General features: G+C 36.3%; 1 protein-coding gene across 3 annotated transcripts in view; it reads right to left on the bottom strand.

The window, feature by feature from the left end:
* The window catches only part of LOC149773618 (nucleoporin Nup43-like), a 38,826-nt gene extending 23,203 nt beyond the window's left edge, over positions 1 to 15,623 (bottom strand). For 2 of the 3 annotated variants that reach the window (XM_089946364.1, XM_089946366.1), the window contains exons 1-2: positions 15,445 to 15,603; positions 4,469 to 4,609 (exon numbers count right to left, since the gene is read on the bottom strand). In XM_089946364.1, coding sequence (XP_089802490.1) covers positions 4,469 to 4,609; positions 15,445 to 15,567 — 264 coding nt within the window. In that variant the 5' untranslated portion in view covers positions 15,568 to 15,603. Of the gene's footprint in view, positions 1 to 4,468; positions 4,610 to 15,444 lie in introns of all 3 variants that reach the window. The other variant, XM_089946367.1, reaches the window with a different exon arrangement.
* Positions 15,624 to 16,852: the final 1,229 nt, after the last annotated feature.

A 16,852-nucleotide genomic window follows, 5' to 3' on the forward strand; every position in this document is an offset into this window, starting at 1 on the left:
ATACCTCCCATCCCTCTGGTCAGCTTCAAAAATCCTATGTGGTTGGGAAGAGATGTATGATAATGATATTTTAAGGAGAGATGGTATAGAAAAATCAATGTCCATACCCGGGCTTGAAATTCAGGTTTTCTTTTCCCCATGATCACCATTATTTACCTTCTTTTGTAATCTTACTTTCTTTCATAACTCCCCAAATGCATAGTGCACAACATCATATCATTTGCCAACTTATATTTCAGTCACTAGTATATATTATCCCAGAGATTCATGGTAATTTTTAACTTCTCTTTCTTGCATGTTACATATACCATATTTGATGGGACACCATAAATTAATTTTTAAAGTAACTTTGTTGTTCACTGTATGTTCTGAGACATTTTTACAAGTTGCAAGTTGTTGGACAACTTTTAGATCATTTGAAAATTGCATGTTGGAAAATATCTCCTGAAGCAGAAACTGCAAGGACTAAAGTCAGATTTTTTAAAAATCTGCACCAGTTGTGTTCATTCTCACACTTTGAACCCCCATCTTATTCATCAGTCTGTCCAGGAATGAGATCAAAGTACACTAGAATTTCATCCATGTTAATGATCATATTGTCAGTGAAATCATCTTCTCTTCTGGCCTTCACAAATTCATCAAATGATATTATTTTCTCTAAATAATCTGGGCGACACTGGGTTATCAATGTCCATGCAGGATGCACAATACCATGTCACTTTAAAAATTGTTCCATTGTTTCAATTTATTTTCAAATTTCCCATGAATACTGGTGAAAAGGAACCCAAGTTAGCTTCCATATCTTGGCCAACTTTGTCTTTAATGAAAAAGATCTGCACATTTATAAGAATCCATAGTTGGCATCCGAGGTTGGCTTGCTTATTAATAAAATAACCTTTGTATTGATTTCCTTTTTGAAGAAAAAGAAAATTTCTTAAAAGTATTCAAAGCTGGCTCCTGAGGTCGGCTTGTTTTGTAATAAAAATAACTCATCTTTGATGTCCTGTCGTTCAGTTCAAACAATGAGTTTACTGCTCGTTGCCAGTTTTGTTCATTCACCACCTGACCCGAACTTCTATTTGCTTGGCATCTATAGTTATTATTAATACAAACAGGCACTGATGTCTATGGGTAAATAGTATACACAGCAATAACTTGCATTAATACTACTTTTTGTAACTGATGCCAGTGAAAAGATTGTCACTTGCACTCAAGTGAATGTATTTCCAAATAATAATTTTTATTTGCAAGAGACTGTCATATAGTTGACCTGGATATAATTCAATCTTGGTTATTTTGCACCTAACACCATGTCATGTGTGAATGGCAGTTATCTTCAAGCAATCAGATGAGATTTTGTTGGATCCAGTTTTCAGTCGTATAACATGTTCAAACCATTTAGTATAAGCAAACATGATTTCACGTCAATGAACAATCTGCCTTGTGTTACTGGATATAATACATGCTACAGTATGGATGCCTATGTTACATATACGGAGTTCATGGATACATTTTATTTTTTACTGCTCATTATGAAAAGTATGGAATAAATAACAACAATACAAGGTTATTTTCTTTCATCTTATCAACAAGTAAGTGTTTTGTTTATTTTATAGCAATGTGCATGGTGGGGTGGGGGTGGCGTGCAAATTCAACATGAATTTATTTTGTTTATCAAGTCTTGGGACATATGACCAAGGTGAGAAAAAAAAAATTCAACTTAAGTTCTGGAACAGGAAACCAACAAAATTATTTTATTGTGTCCCAACAGATATGGTAAAAACTGTAAAGCATAGGGAAGACATTTCTAAAAATATTTTAACAATTTGGCAATTCTGAAAATTGACTGGCACAAGGCAATTCATCAATACACAAAAATGAATAATTTTAAGATTGCCAAATCTAAAGACAGAAACTGTTGCACCAGTGATGAGAATTAGATAACATGTACAATTTGGCAAATGGCACTTTTTATATAAAACTGTCCACATAATGATGGTTGAGGAAGTGTCCTGCAACATCTCTGCACATCTCAGTTTCTAAAAATACTTTGCTTCTATCAGGCATTAATTTTTCCTATTCCAATGCTGTCCATCTTGTTTCAAATCAACTTTCAGTACTGGGAACAAAATCAATATTCATCAGAATTTTTTATGTTGATTAGTTTGAATTGCATTTGTTCTGACACTAAACCAGTTTTCTGCTTTAAAGTCATTAGCTCTAGCCAATAATGTCATTTCCCATCTCAAAAATTGTGCGGGTGGGGTAGGGTTAACAAATTTTTACTTATGTAATACTTATCAGGTACAACTGAACTACTTTCCTTTTCCACGACTCCTAGCTAATTAGTCTCTCCTCCAACTAGTATCAGAGGGTTAAAACTTAAAAGAACATGCCAGATTTCTGTCATAATAAAAAATACCTTCATCTTTTGATTTGACTAACTGTACAAAAAAAAAAGTGGGGTGGGAGAGAAGAATCTTTGCAGTACATGCATTTTTTGTTAGCCCATCCTTATATTTGCCTACAGTAGTGTTTACTCCCACTGCAATTGCTTTCTATACTATATATGTTGAGGTCATCAGCCTCCTTCCTAAATGGCAAATTTAGAAGTGCAATAGTAGCAAGTAATGTATTACAATGTATGGATGGGTGGGGGTAAAACTAATTTTAATTATGTAAGACTTAATTGTAGGTTTGATGAATTTATTACAATCCAAAATTAAAATAAATATAAAAGAACAAAACTAGACAGACAACAGTGGTCACATCAATGGCTAAAATTACCACATTTATGAGCACAAATCAAATATCTGTCAAGGGGAGGTGGTGCAGCTAACTGACTGTTAAAGAACAAATGATCTCTTACTTAAACCTCTGTCTATAAAACTGCACCATCAGTACTTTCTGATGGTCAAGGCATTAAGCCATTAACACAGTGGCTTAAGAGTGATAAAATTCAACTTAGATCCCTCATTAGTTTGGACAATGTTATCATTCCAAATGTGAACCAAACATATGTCCTGCTGGTCATTGCTCAATGCAATTAGCAGGTAGTTTCAATATTTTTTGTGTTCAGAGTCCCTCAAAGTGCAAAGATGCTAACTGTAAGACAATGGTATCACTCCTTTATGTAAGCCTGCTTCATGTACGAACCAACTTCAATCACTAGAATTGACACTAAATAAAGACTACAAAGAATTGAAATCAAACTAGCACAATTTGTACGCTAAACAGGTCATGGAGACCATAAGGAAAATTAGATATCACTGTACTACACTAGTGAACTTTGATATCTCATCCATGAAGCAGATTTATGCCTCGTCCAAAAAGACAAAACAGCATAAGCATGGGTGAAAGTTTGAGACCAGAAAATTTATGAAAGGGATGGACATCTCCAGTGTGTGCATGAGTGGGGGGTGTAAACTGGTTGATTACTTGTTTAGCACATTAACCCCTGGAGGTTTTTGTCATTTTTGCCTGAAAATCGAGTAGGAAACACATTTTGAAAGCTATTTCTGAATAGATCCAAAAACACCAAAACCTGTGTGATCTTTCAATAACATACTGCCTATTTGTGTTAGAAACATCGTTTTTCATTGGCTATTTCACTCGCGCATGAGCAGAAGGGTAAAAGTTGGAGTTCCTTTTTTCTTTTCTTTGCTAAACGGAGCCATTATTTTTGTATCGAGACCACTCTTTATTCCAAATGCCCATCTGATCCTATTTTTTGCAAAGGCTCATCTGTCTTTTTGCAGTTCATACCGGTTTGCCTTAGATCTGAGACCAAAAAGTCTAAAATCCAAACAAGAAATCGGATTTCAACCATGGGCGAATTTTCGGTAGAAAAAAGTCGGGTCCAAAAAATGTGTTTTTTTTCTTCTGTATATTGTAGTGCAACTAGATATTCCAAATTATTGGGTATCATTGTAGAGCTACATCTGTCTACCTTTCTATAATACCACCCACTTTAGTGTATCATGCATGACCATGACGCTACAGAGCTTGGCAGTAGGCTACTACCTCCTGCCCCGTTAAGTCGTCACTAGGGGTTAATGTGTTAATAACTGTCAATAAATAACTATTGCAAATGAAGTTCTTCACTTTTCTATAAAAAAAAAATTACCATTATTTTCAATAGCAGTTTTTACACCCATCATGTGTACCAGCAAATACATTTTATTACATCACTGCTTTTTGCATATGAATATGGATGCATTCTAGTGTTACTGTTGTTTAGAATAAAACAAGATTCTTCACTGTAAAAAAAGTTATCCATAATGGATCCTATCTGTAGAACCAAGTATTTCATGCACCCAGTTTTCTTTTTGCTTCCTTTGCTAGTAATGATCTTATTTGCACAATGAGTAAGATAAACAATGGATATCAAATTGTGGGTTTAAATCCATAATCTTTAAATAATTAATTCATACTTCTTAAGTACTCAAGCAAGGTGCATTTTTTATACCTGCAAGTCCTGCACATCTCCTCTGTGTAGGGTTTCACATAGAAGACGTGGTTCCTTTTCGACCAATTCATCCAAGACATCATCTTCCATGTCTTCATCACCCTGGGAGCCAGGCAGATGCCATATGCTGACTGAATTACTCTGCGGAATACCAATGAAAACAATCATCACCATTGTCACAAAATAATGCAAGAAATAACTTGTTTCACCTAAGAACAATTTGTTCATTTTCATCGTACCTGCGTACGGTACCTAGTGTGGATAAGTGTTTCTCCAGGTAAGCAACCGAACTAGCATGTATCTTAGTATAGATTGCTTGAGGTGAGACACTAAAAGCACGGGTATTTTACCCATACCTATACTCACTCTCCTGTATATTTAAGGCAAGTTTGTTTTCTAACTGACACACTGGTCTTTGGATCTTGTCAAGGAGTGAATGTTCTCAATTCTGTTCTCCAGCCATAGGGGTAAGTGTTACATTTGTATTTTATTTGATATGTGAAGCATATTCACTTTTTAATTTCGTATCGTGAAATGCCTTAACTACCAAGCAGATTTGAAATGTAAACTTCTGAATTGTTACAAATTGCTATTAGGGGTTTAATTTAGTAGCATTTATCAATAGATTTTAATTCTGTACCTGTTATTATAACCAGTTTGGTTTTATTGTAGCTGTCTGTAATGAAGGGTGGGCGTGGCCAATACAAGTTTGCCAGCCCAATTTAGGAGAACTGTGTACTGTCGGTGCATATGTGTGTGCCATACGAAGACAAAACCGCTAATTTGTAAACTTGTGCAAATGGTGGATCTATGAAGGGTCTGTACAGCCAATACAAGTGTGGGCCAACCCAAGAAATCAGGAGAACTGTGTGGTTTGTCAATGGACACATTTGCAAGTTTTTACAAATATTTATGAATCATATGGCTGTACAAATGACCGAGTCATGTTTGTTTCAATTGATTTTTGTACCAATTGAGTACAATTGGGTCATTCTGATTACAAGAGATAATTTGAATCTTACTTTCATTCCGTGAGATAATCATTTTTTTCCTATTTATAAATGTTTGGATAAAGTAACTGAAAGAGTCACTGTATTTGTAGCATATATATATATATATATATATATATATATATATATATATATATATATATATATATATATATATATATATTCATATCATAAACTTCCATCTTTCATCACATTGTTTTGTGTTGTCATTTGATCCATGCATCCATTCAGGTCTATCCTGTTACAACCATCATCAAAATTATTTGGCTGGAATAATGTCACATTTTCCATCTGTTTATTGTCTGTCTTGTCATCAAATATATAACAAGAGTCCCTCAAAGGGATGTTCTTCTGACCAAGAATAATCTCCAGGAATTCAAGAGAAGACAGTGTTTTAAGCACTGTGTGTAGAAAATATAAAGGGGGGGGGGGGGTAAACAAATTTCAACTGTGTAATACTTACCTGTCACAACTGTTTAGCTTATTCTTTCCATGAGGCTCCAGGTGGTCTAAGGTACAAGCCATAACAGATCATTTAAATCTCACCTGTCTGTGTGGGTTCAAGTCTTGGTCAACATATGTCAGAAAGCTGGCCAGTAGCTTCTCATTGGTCAGTGGTTCTTAATGGGGTTTTCCAAACCTTGATCTTTCTCCATCAAATATACTGGCTACCATGTAAGGCTTATCATGTGCTAAAAAATGGCATAAAACCCATAGCAACAACAATTACCCTTTCCACAATGGAAAAATCATCGTACATGCTAGATGTACCATCTTCCTGTTCTAAAAATTCTTAGAACATGTGTATCAACAGTTGGAATTGCCATCATCAGGTGATGCACATCTTCATTCTTTTCTAGGGCCCTAACTAATAAAGTCATCAGACTCAGGTGGAAAGGAATCTAATAGTGACAGGATGCACAATTAAAATTACTTTTAAACCCCTCTACCAAAACATTTTAAACATTAGTAATACATTAACCTGCCACTCGAGTTTCTGGAGGGTGGCTGTAGGATTGTAAGAGAGTAGAAAGGGAACAAGATTCCCTTAAGAAACTGATGCTTGAGTGGGTGAAATAATTTTAAGAAATTCAAGATAACACCTTTGTTCCTTAGAACTGTTGAGTGCTGAAACTATTTCTGGTATTCTTCAGCGATAACATGATCTTCAAATTAGCCACTGTGGTGCATAGTGTAGATGTTACCTAGGCACTAATTTCATTTGGTAAAACTAAATGTGATCAGAAGTGTATTAGTTAAAACTCTCAAATCATAAATGATCATCCATTTAGGGCGAGTCATGAAAAGAAGATTCTCAAGACAGTCATTATGGCAGCCATACTGGATGAACAACTGATATACAGATATATGTAGTTCTTCACCGCAATCAGTTCCATCATCAAATGGTTATACCCTATTATAGAGAGACTGACCCACAACAGTCTCCAGGAGTTGATCACACTCAGCTAATTGCTAATCTCTCTTCTGCCAAATTTAATGTGAAACTTCCTCTGCCTGTTTACCAGGGTTGGTAACTATAATTCCAGTGTCTAGGTCCTGTAATCCATATCACTAGCCATGGCATGCTAAAAGGTCTGTGCTGCAAAGTCATGGCATCCTATTTCCACTCTATTCCATGTCTTCCAACCATTCTGCTGGCACTCACATGAGTGGCTGCTACTTGGCCAGTCTCCTCTAATGGACTTTCTCCATTCTAGCTTTCCAGAACACTGTTAGTTCAACAAAATCACCTGCTTGGTTCCTCCTATCCAAAGTACAATATCAAAGTTGGTGTCACAGATGTCCCTTGGGAACTTTAACTGTTCTTTTTTTATCTGCCTGCATGATATAGCATCTCCCACTTCTACACTCTCTTGCTTCAGCCTTCTGCCTTTCTGTCTTGGCACTCCTCACAAAGATGAATTTGGGAACACTTTTCGCTTGATGTTTATTTCTCCTGGCTTTATTCATACTGGCATGTAGGGAGAACATCATACAATCAGCATAAGAGGAAACTGATTTTCTAGGTATCAACTTCAGATGTCACTCCAAGACAGCTGCCTGGACCTTGCAGCTTTCCAGTGTAGAATAATCCCCATGCTTCCTCAAACTGATAGCTTTATCTTTGCCTGTCTACCTCTTATCCAAGGCATACAACTTTCTGGACCATGGCATGCTCCTCTTTGGTTCTTGCTACTTTCCATGCAAGTCCTTCTACTGCTGCTTCCCTCACATCATCACCTGCCTGGCCCTGGTCACCATTCACTCCTCTATCACAGATGATGGGGTGGGGGACTGCTTCTTGCTGCTAGTGATGTACAAGCTGATACTACCAAAGCTTCTTGGTATTCCCATCCAACACTATAGATATGTACTGAACAATATCTCAATTGCTTCTATGTTAGTCAATGGGACTTGTTATCAAAATTGTCTGGTTATTCTTGGTAAAATACCTTGGTGGTAATACCAGACCTTATACTTCCCAGGCAACCCACTTGTTGTGGATTTCATAAACTGCCATATTGCAGACATCGTAGTGATATGACTGAAAAATTGTTAGAGCTGCATTAAAATTCCAAATCACACACACACAATCTTCCTACAGTTGGTCTACATCCTCATCAAACTGTCTTCATGCTGTTTTGTTTCAACTCACAGGTCAATTTCACTCTTGGTTTCTGCTGAATAAGAATCATTTACAATTGCAGCCCTTTCATAAGTATTCAACTCCTGTCACTTGCTCAAGTTGACATCTATATTCACCTTCTTGCTGAACTTGTTGTCATCCTCGAGTACTTCAAGTGCTGGGTACTGTGGTTTGTCTCCTAGTCCATCTCCATCTCACCAGGTTGCCCAGTGTGTTGTACCAGATTGAGAATCAGAGGACAACCCATCTTGATACAGTGAATTGTAAGCCTCCCTCTCATTTTCATATTTTTCAGTATCTGGCTTGTTGTCCACTGATCAGGCCTGTTTAGTCAATCATCATCCCCTGCTTTCATATAGCTATGGTGATATCTCACAATATATCTATCCCTAGTTGTTGGGTTCTCCTTTGCAAGAGTTGTACTCACAACTGTGTGTACTTGGCTAAAGAATGTGCATATGTATGGTTTGTTTCCAGGAATGAGATATGACAGACATTCATCCAGTGCACTGCTACTGGTCTATGCCAGTTTAAGAAAACCAAGCATGTGGTTGACTATGACACTTAAACTTTTCTGGTCAGGGGTGGCCAATTACTAGAAAACTGATGGGCAACAAGACACTAAGTACAAAAATTCTACCCCCAAACTTGTACTTCTTTAATTTGGTTGTTTTGGGTTTTATGCCATTTTTCAGCACATGATAGTATACATGGCAGCCAGTATAATTAGTGGAGAAAGAACCATGGAAGACAACAGGAAGAACCACTGATGCATGGAAACCTGATAGCAAGTTTTCTCATATATCCACACTGACCAAGCCAAGACTCAAATGTACATGGATAGCGGTGAATGCCTTATATCACTCAGCCACCTAAAGTCCCCACCAGTATTCACAGTAATGAGTGGTCATCTATCAGTATCGGCCGATGATGAATAAGACGTTACTCAAACATGATTGCAGCTAACTGCAAATTGACTCCGTTTTGAGAAGCAAATAGATGTGATCAGTAGGAAATAGGGAATGACTGGAGGATATAGTCTATTGTTGAACAGGTTGGTAAAAGATTTGGTGATAACACTTTGCTGTGTGTAATGTGGTCATTGATTATTGACCCTGGCTATAATGAGGGAGAGTTGTATGTCTCAGTCTAGTATTTTCATAGTTCTGAATGCAGTTGTACAGAAAACACAAAACAAAACCAGCATTTTTTCCCAGCATTCAGAGTCAAGGACTTTCAAAACATACAGTTTGTTTCTAAGTAAGTTTGCAAGGGTAAGCGCTGAAACGGAAGCAGTTCAATTTGCATTCTTGTACATTAGTATATACCTATCATAATGGCAGATATTTTCATTAGTTTCATCCCCTGCTTGTTCGGGGATGCAAAACTGAGAACCAGTGTGGATCTGCTGAATGTCATATGAGGCAAGAAGTCGAGGGTGACTTTGTGGTTAGTGTACCGGACGTTTTCAGATCCTCTTGGTGTCATTTGTACTTGTTAATTTATGTTTATTGCAAACTGAGCGTGAGATGCACCTGGGACTGCTTAGTGTTTTAAGGATTATTTACTATGATAACATATTTTTGTGGTCTAACTTAGCTAAGTAACACAGGATGTCACTACAAGGATGCTGGTCGCCTACTGTTAAGGGCCCAAGTCATTTATACCAATAAAAAATTTACATTATAAAACTAGCCTGTATCAAGTACAAAGAATCTGGCTAATCTAGCTCTGAAAAACGAAGACTTATATCCAGCTGCATCTGAGGCATCTACCAGGTTACTTGTTGCCTCTTTTTCTACTAGATTGTGACAGGGGGTTCAGTCACTAGAATTTGTCGTAAAAACAAACATACGAAATTCTATGGGTATATGGACAAAACTTTTAATGAGAATTTCTACAGATGGGCCCCCCTGTTAAGAATGTTGATTTCATAAAGGCATTTAAAAAATGGTCTGGGAAAATAATGAGACAGATACTGATAAAGTGTCAGTGACATTGTTCATAAAGGCTATGCAGTATTTTTTATTACGAGTTATAAAGAAACATTATTATTCACTACTGCTTTTCATATGCTATACAATGAACTTCATGTTTATATAATGGTCTTGTTATATTTATTAATAATTATTCTTGTACTTTGAAATGTAACAAAAACATGTAAAAACTGTTTTATTTTCATGTTTATACAGATTAAAAATAGAGCCAATAAATTAAATGTATATATTTAAGTCCTTGCATCATGTCATAAAATGGGCCCCATTGCTGAAAAGTGGCTCCAATTTTTTAATTTGACAAATTTCATGGCACAAAGAAAAATATTTCCAAGGGAGCCTTGGGTCAACTGTGGAACACGCTACATGATGCCGTTTTTTCCCCAGAAGTAACACGCTGACCAAACAACATAAACATCACGGTAGACATCATAGGGTGATATACACTCAAAACGTAAAAATCAAAACATACCTATGAATGCAGAAATGTATCCAAGTCAAAACATACTCACAGTCAAAATATTACCAAACCAAAATGTAACCTATTTCTGCTATTTATTACAAAATAAAACTGTATTATCATAGGCATTAACCAGCTTGAATCATCAGCGATAATTGTCTTCTGTTACATATTAACAATTGTTGCATGGGGGGAGTGAATGTCCCTCCGTATTTGGTTTTCGTTATCTAGGGGTTGACCGCCCTCGATGTTATTGTCCAGTTCGAGTAAATATAAGTGGTGAAACTTATAGGTGGGATAGATAGAGATCTGAGCAGGTATATAGAACAAACCAACACGAGCCCCCGTACACGTAAACAAACAATTTAATCAATTACATACAAACACTGTGAAAATTCATTACATCAGGAATGTACTCTGCTTTTAGAAATTTAACTTTCACCGAAATACAAAGAAAATGCAAATAGATTAAAATAAGATAGTCGATCTGTTACTGATAGATTTAGTTCATCATAGGATCGAGTGAACAATTGAAGTCAACGTCTTGTATGGTTTCATAACCTGCTCGTCCTCAGTCTGTTTTGCTTCCTCTGTCGCTGTTCAGACCCTTGGATCTCGGGATGATACTTTCTGCCACCCGTCTCAGGACACTCTCAAAATACTTCTTCAGAAATTAATACGTCGCAGGGTTGCGTCACAGGATATGTCTCACTGCACTCTACTCTATGCTTCTCCGTATAGGTCTCAGAATAACATCACTCCTTCGTTCCATATGTCTCTGGAGCTATTTTCTCCCTTTTAAATAAATATAAATAGAGACAACCTAAATTTCCCGTTATTTATGAAACGGTTAATTCTTCATTATTCTCCCTCGTTATCAGATTTCACTATCAGTGTTAAACAGACGCTAAGGCTATCAATCGACTCCACATGTCCTATAATGACCCTAGTTAGTCAAATGGCTAATTCGCTACGCCTTGACCTTACACATTACCACATACACAGCGAATAAATAGGATCCATCACGTCAATCAATTACTAGATCATTTCCGTCAATACACACTTATTCTTAATCATACGTGAAATCTTCTAAATTCGGCGAATTCACAGATTCTTGAAATCATATTAACTAATGTAATGCATTAAATTCTTAGAACATAATCCTTATGCAAACAAGACGACAATTTCAAACAATTCGTCAAACTTATTTAAAGAAGATTAATATACAACTTCCTATGCATAAACTCAACACAGTTATACTTCATAAAGCAAATTATTACACGAATGTAGAAAAAAAGATTCATGCAGATACAAATAAATAACTTCAGCAAAGCATTATATATGGCATCAACAAATTACATGGAATTGTCACACTACCTTTGCTGTCAACGTTTTTCTCCCTCTAATCGGTAGATTAGTTCGTCGGTTCCTTTCGACAATCATCCCCTTTTTGGACAACAGTTTTACGGAAATTTCTTGCAAATTCCCGGAGTCGTAACCTTTGGGTTTCCTCTTGTAGGAAAAGCTTAGACTGATTAAAATTCGATGCGGGCGATATTAAAACCTATGAAATTTTGCGTTGGAACACGCCCTCTCATTTAACATACCATTCAGAATCAAATATCTCTGCCGCCTTTTTCCAGAGGCGCCAAAGTCAGGGTCAACTTGACCCTGGTAGTTTGAGTAACAGAGTTTCTGCATTCTCTCAATTGTGACAACTTTACCATGAAAATGAAGTTTTCCTTGTCCTAAAGTGTCCGCCTGGCTGCTGTATAAACAAATGTTTAATTAGGAACAGAATTCTCCCTCTAAAGGACATTACCGTACACGGTAGTATGGCGATATGATACGCGCTTGTCTCCATAAATCTAATTAATGGTTGTCTGGTCTCAGCTAATGGTATTCTTGTTAGATCGACATAAAATTTGCCACTTCACAACAATTTTAAGTAGTAATATAAAATATTTAGCTGCATTAAAATGCACTTATTCCTCCAAAATTAAACTTTTACATTAATCAGAGCAGGACACAGCAACGAAATAAACATGGAAAAATAAACACTTGGAACAATCACCTCAATCCACATTGACTTTTGGTATCTTCTGATCATGAGCAGTGATTACATGATACAGTCAATATCTTAACTTGTTGCAAGAATGCTAATTATCATTTTTTTTAAATTCACTAATAGGCATTTGCCTTGCATTTGGTACTCTTGAAACTGTCTGCATGGTAGCCCTATAAAATGAAATTTTATATTACTCTGATTTAGCGGTTATCAACAAGTGAACTGGAAATATATACACTGACACACCTGCAAAATCCCACCTAAATCCAATTTAAGATGTGGCACTTTCTATTGTCCATTTTTTCTGCATTTTTTATCATGAGCACTTAATTCTCAAAGTAACCAATATGCATATACATGATGTTGCCAGTAACATCTACAAATGCACTGCTTTGTGGAAAAACTAATTATCGAAGTGTGCTCACAAATTCTGCTGTTAGCCAGAGGAAAACAAATCTCCAAGGGTAGCATGCATGTTATATTTTCAAGGAGTTTCTTTATTGGTACAATTATGTATAAAACTTTTTTTAAAATTTAAGTTGCAAAGTAGGGAACATGTGATACGAGTGACATACTAACAGTTTGATAAATGTAAAAGTATTATGGACATTATTAATTAAAATATTATGTTCAGAAATGCTTATGTGGCAGGCATAGTGTTTATCTGTTTTATTACAGCATTCATTATAAAATAAGCATAGCTTGAAATATAAGTGTTTATTCTTAAATAGGTCATGCGAGCAAGGAGATAAGTGTCCTCCCTTGTAGTTACTACAATGCTGTCGGGCATTTCTGTGCACCTAAAGTTTCCATCTCCAATACTGAAACAAAATGCTTACCTAATTCGACCGATTGACGAAAATAAAATACTGCAATGCTTACCATTTGAAAAGAGGCAATTGTCACTAGAATATTGTGTTCAAAATAATATTAATTTTGGACATATGGGATACAACCCAGTTGTTTCCATGACTAGCAATATGCTGGACTATTCTGCGCACAGCTTTTAAAAGATGTAATGTTTATCCATCGAGCTACAGAAATGAAATATGTTACTTTGGACAGTTTCTGTCAGCATTTCAGTCAAGTAATTAGATCAGGTTTATAGCTAGTTTTACAAAATTCAATGTAACTATGCCAATAAATGGCAAGAGATATTAACTTATTAAGCAAACAAAACCAATCATGTAAAAAAATTTGTAAAGTTGAACATTTTAGAAAAAAAAAAAAACTATTATTTGGAAGAGAAACAACAATGAATAGTATGTAATGTGTTTACGTTTTGATTATAGGGAAGAATTACTCAAGAATTTAACAGACTATATGCTGGGGAATTTCTTGAGAATGCCGTTCTAGTGGCAAGTTGACACGCTGGGTAGCAGACGATATTGTACGTGTGGGACAACTTGCAAAATTGGAAACTTGGATTAAGATGCAGAATTTTTTATATAATGCATTTATTTGCATGATTCTAAAAGATACATAGTAAATAGGATTTTCTGGGTTACAGGTTTAAGAAGGTCATGGAGTGGGTCTTCATGCTGCCATTTAGAAATCATATTTTCATGTCTTTTGAGTTGATATGTGGGATATTTTTGTACGCTTTATGAATACCAGTTTTCTTGATTAAAGTATGATCGTTATTTCTTGATACAAAATGGATTTTTGACCCAAATTAGCACACGATCCAGTGTTTACAGAAATAAGTATCGTTGCACAGAATTGGCAGACATGGTGGTAAATAGTACATGTATGACAGGTCAATTGTAAGCGATGACACGAGCCCCTGTGCCCCATGGCGGGTGTTGGCTCAGGCTGGAGACATGCATGGAGCTCAGAAGCAACTGGTCCATCTGCACATCCATTAATCTGGAATGAATTTTAAGTTTTACTAGTACTACAATGTAAGACATAGCACAGGCTGGTTTTGTTTTAGTGCCATGTCTTACTATCCAAGTAATGGCCTTGTATAGCATAATGGTTAAAGTTTCAGGAATATCTCATACATTTGGCAGCATTTATCGACACTCTTCCACTAATTTATGTGTAATTATATACTTACTGTGCTGTCTTTATCCTGGCGGAATGAAAATATGACACTAGCAAAGGGACGCATTTTCATATTCCGTTGACATACATTTCAGTTTGCTGCAATGTGACGGTAGTCTAGGTATGCCGAAGTTTTAAATAGGTTCATGTGGTGGATATGTTTCTTGAACGAAACAAAGCGTTGCTTTACAGTTCCATTAGGCATAATATATTTTTTATTCGTTTTGTTAAAGAATAATATGTCAACATAACCAGATTTCGGCATTCTCGGCTTTCAGGTAAACTGAAATGTAGCCCAACAAAACTTGAAAACAAGTCCATTTCTTTTGTGAGAATTTTAATTTATTAGCGAAAAGACATCAGAGTAAGTAAAGTCTGACTAAAACATTATGACTCTAGTTTGTAGAAAAGCACCGTTATTTTGTTGCCAGTTGTGTGAGATATTTCTGAAAATCTGACTTTCGTTACGATGTTAGTCGACATCAAAAACATACACAGCGCTGTTAGTTAGGCAGTAAAAACCCTGACGCCCAAAACATAAATATCAGCGTCAAGGTCTTACATGTAGCACTAGTTTTACCAACAAACGTTTGAAAAAAAAAAGAAACGTCGGGTCTGGTGCACGGCAGACGTACGCAACCGTCGTGCGAATAGCCTTTTGCAACTCATGTACATGACCGCCGTGGGAATAGTCTTTCTCAATTAAAATACACAAAAGCCTGCGAATAGAGTCGGTGTTTAAATAAACCTCATCGTCCCAGCTCCCTGTAGCAAACACATCTGATGAAACAAGACCCTGTCTTGAGCCAGGTCTCCATCGAATCTTACTAATTTTTTGCGACACAAATTTCACTCGTATGTCCGCCATCATCACAATTTCCACATGGCGCCGTCATCCGGGGATTTGCGAGAGCGGCCAATCACCCAAAACGTCCCCAATATTCTTGAAAACACCCTAAGACCCCTAAAATTATGTTTTACATTTGATATTCTTTTTTAAGTGGAACAGAATTACTTTAATTTAATCTTAAAAATACACCAACACTGAAAATTAAATGTCCAAGAAATGTTTTTAAGCTTGTCCAGGACAGTGACGATAGAGTTATCGTTGGTCACTTGTTGCATACGATTCTTAATTACTGTATTAGAGCGTTCTTTATCATATGGATATCTGCATACCAACAGCGCTGCAAAGTCATTTGATACTCACTTTTTCATTTACCCATCTGCATCCTAGCTACGCAGCGAAGATACGCTCTTTACATGGTTCTTTATATTTATATTCATTGTTGCATCGGGTGGGGTGCTGTTTTTCTTCTAGTTTAATTACACACACACACACACACGTGATTTACTTAGAAGTTGTTTACTTTTAATTTTCTAGAAAATCTTGTGTCGTTCTCTACCATCAGAGAGAGAGAGACAGACAGACAGACAGACAGACGCCAAACTCGCATATTTCTTTAAGATATCGTAATTTTGTGTACTGTAATATAAGTGAATACTGACAAGGGAAATAAAACTGTACCAACCTTGCTCCATAATTTATACAATGCAGGATTTTTAAAATTTTATCACAGGATTGGGTTTTTTAATTGTTTTTTTTTTCTGTTCTGTGTGTGGGTTTTTTTTTTGTAGTTCCTTGTTTGTTTGTTTTTTGAGGTTTTTTGTTGTTGATGTTGTTTGTTTGTTTGTTTAATTGTAGACATGTTTGCTGGGTAGCTTAAAGTGTTATGTTACAGTCTTCTGGTGGTTTGGATAGTCTTCGGGTCTTTATTTGGACCGGGGGGATTTGCTGATGATTTTAGTAGTGCAGATAACCAGCGTTTAAACAAAATTTTACTTGCGCTAAGATCCAGTCACCTTTAACAATTTATTAATGTAGAAGTACAGAAGTGCCGTGTAAACTGTCGAAGTATATAAGGATATTATTCATATCTCAAAACTAAGTATAAAATGTAAGACTGGCGGCACCTGGAAAAACTATTCGAGTGGGCGCAGACCAGGGGTACCTGCATAATAATTTGGGGGGGGGGGGGCAAACAAACATGTAGTGGTTAGCTATTAAGTTTTACGTATGTAGCCCCCTTCCCCCATAGTGCAGGCTGTTTCGGACCGTGCCTGATTTGGATCGGGCTTAACGGGACAAAATTATG

Source organism: Sinohyriopsis cumingii, unplaced genomic scaffold, assembly GCF_028554795.1.
Source record: "Sinohyriopsis cumingii isolate HCF-2022 unplaced genomic scaffold, ASM2855479v2 utg000624l, whole genome shotgun sequence".
NCBI lineage: Eukaryota > Metazoa > Mollusca > Bivalvia > Unionida > Unionidae > Sinohyriopsis > Sinohyriopsis cumingii.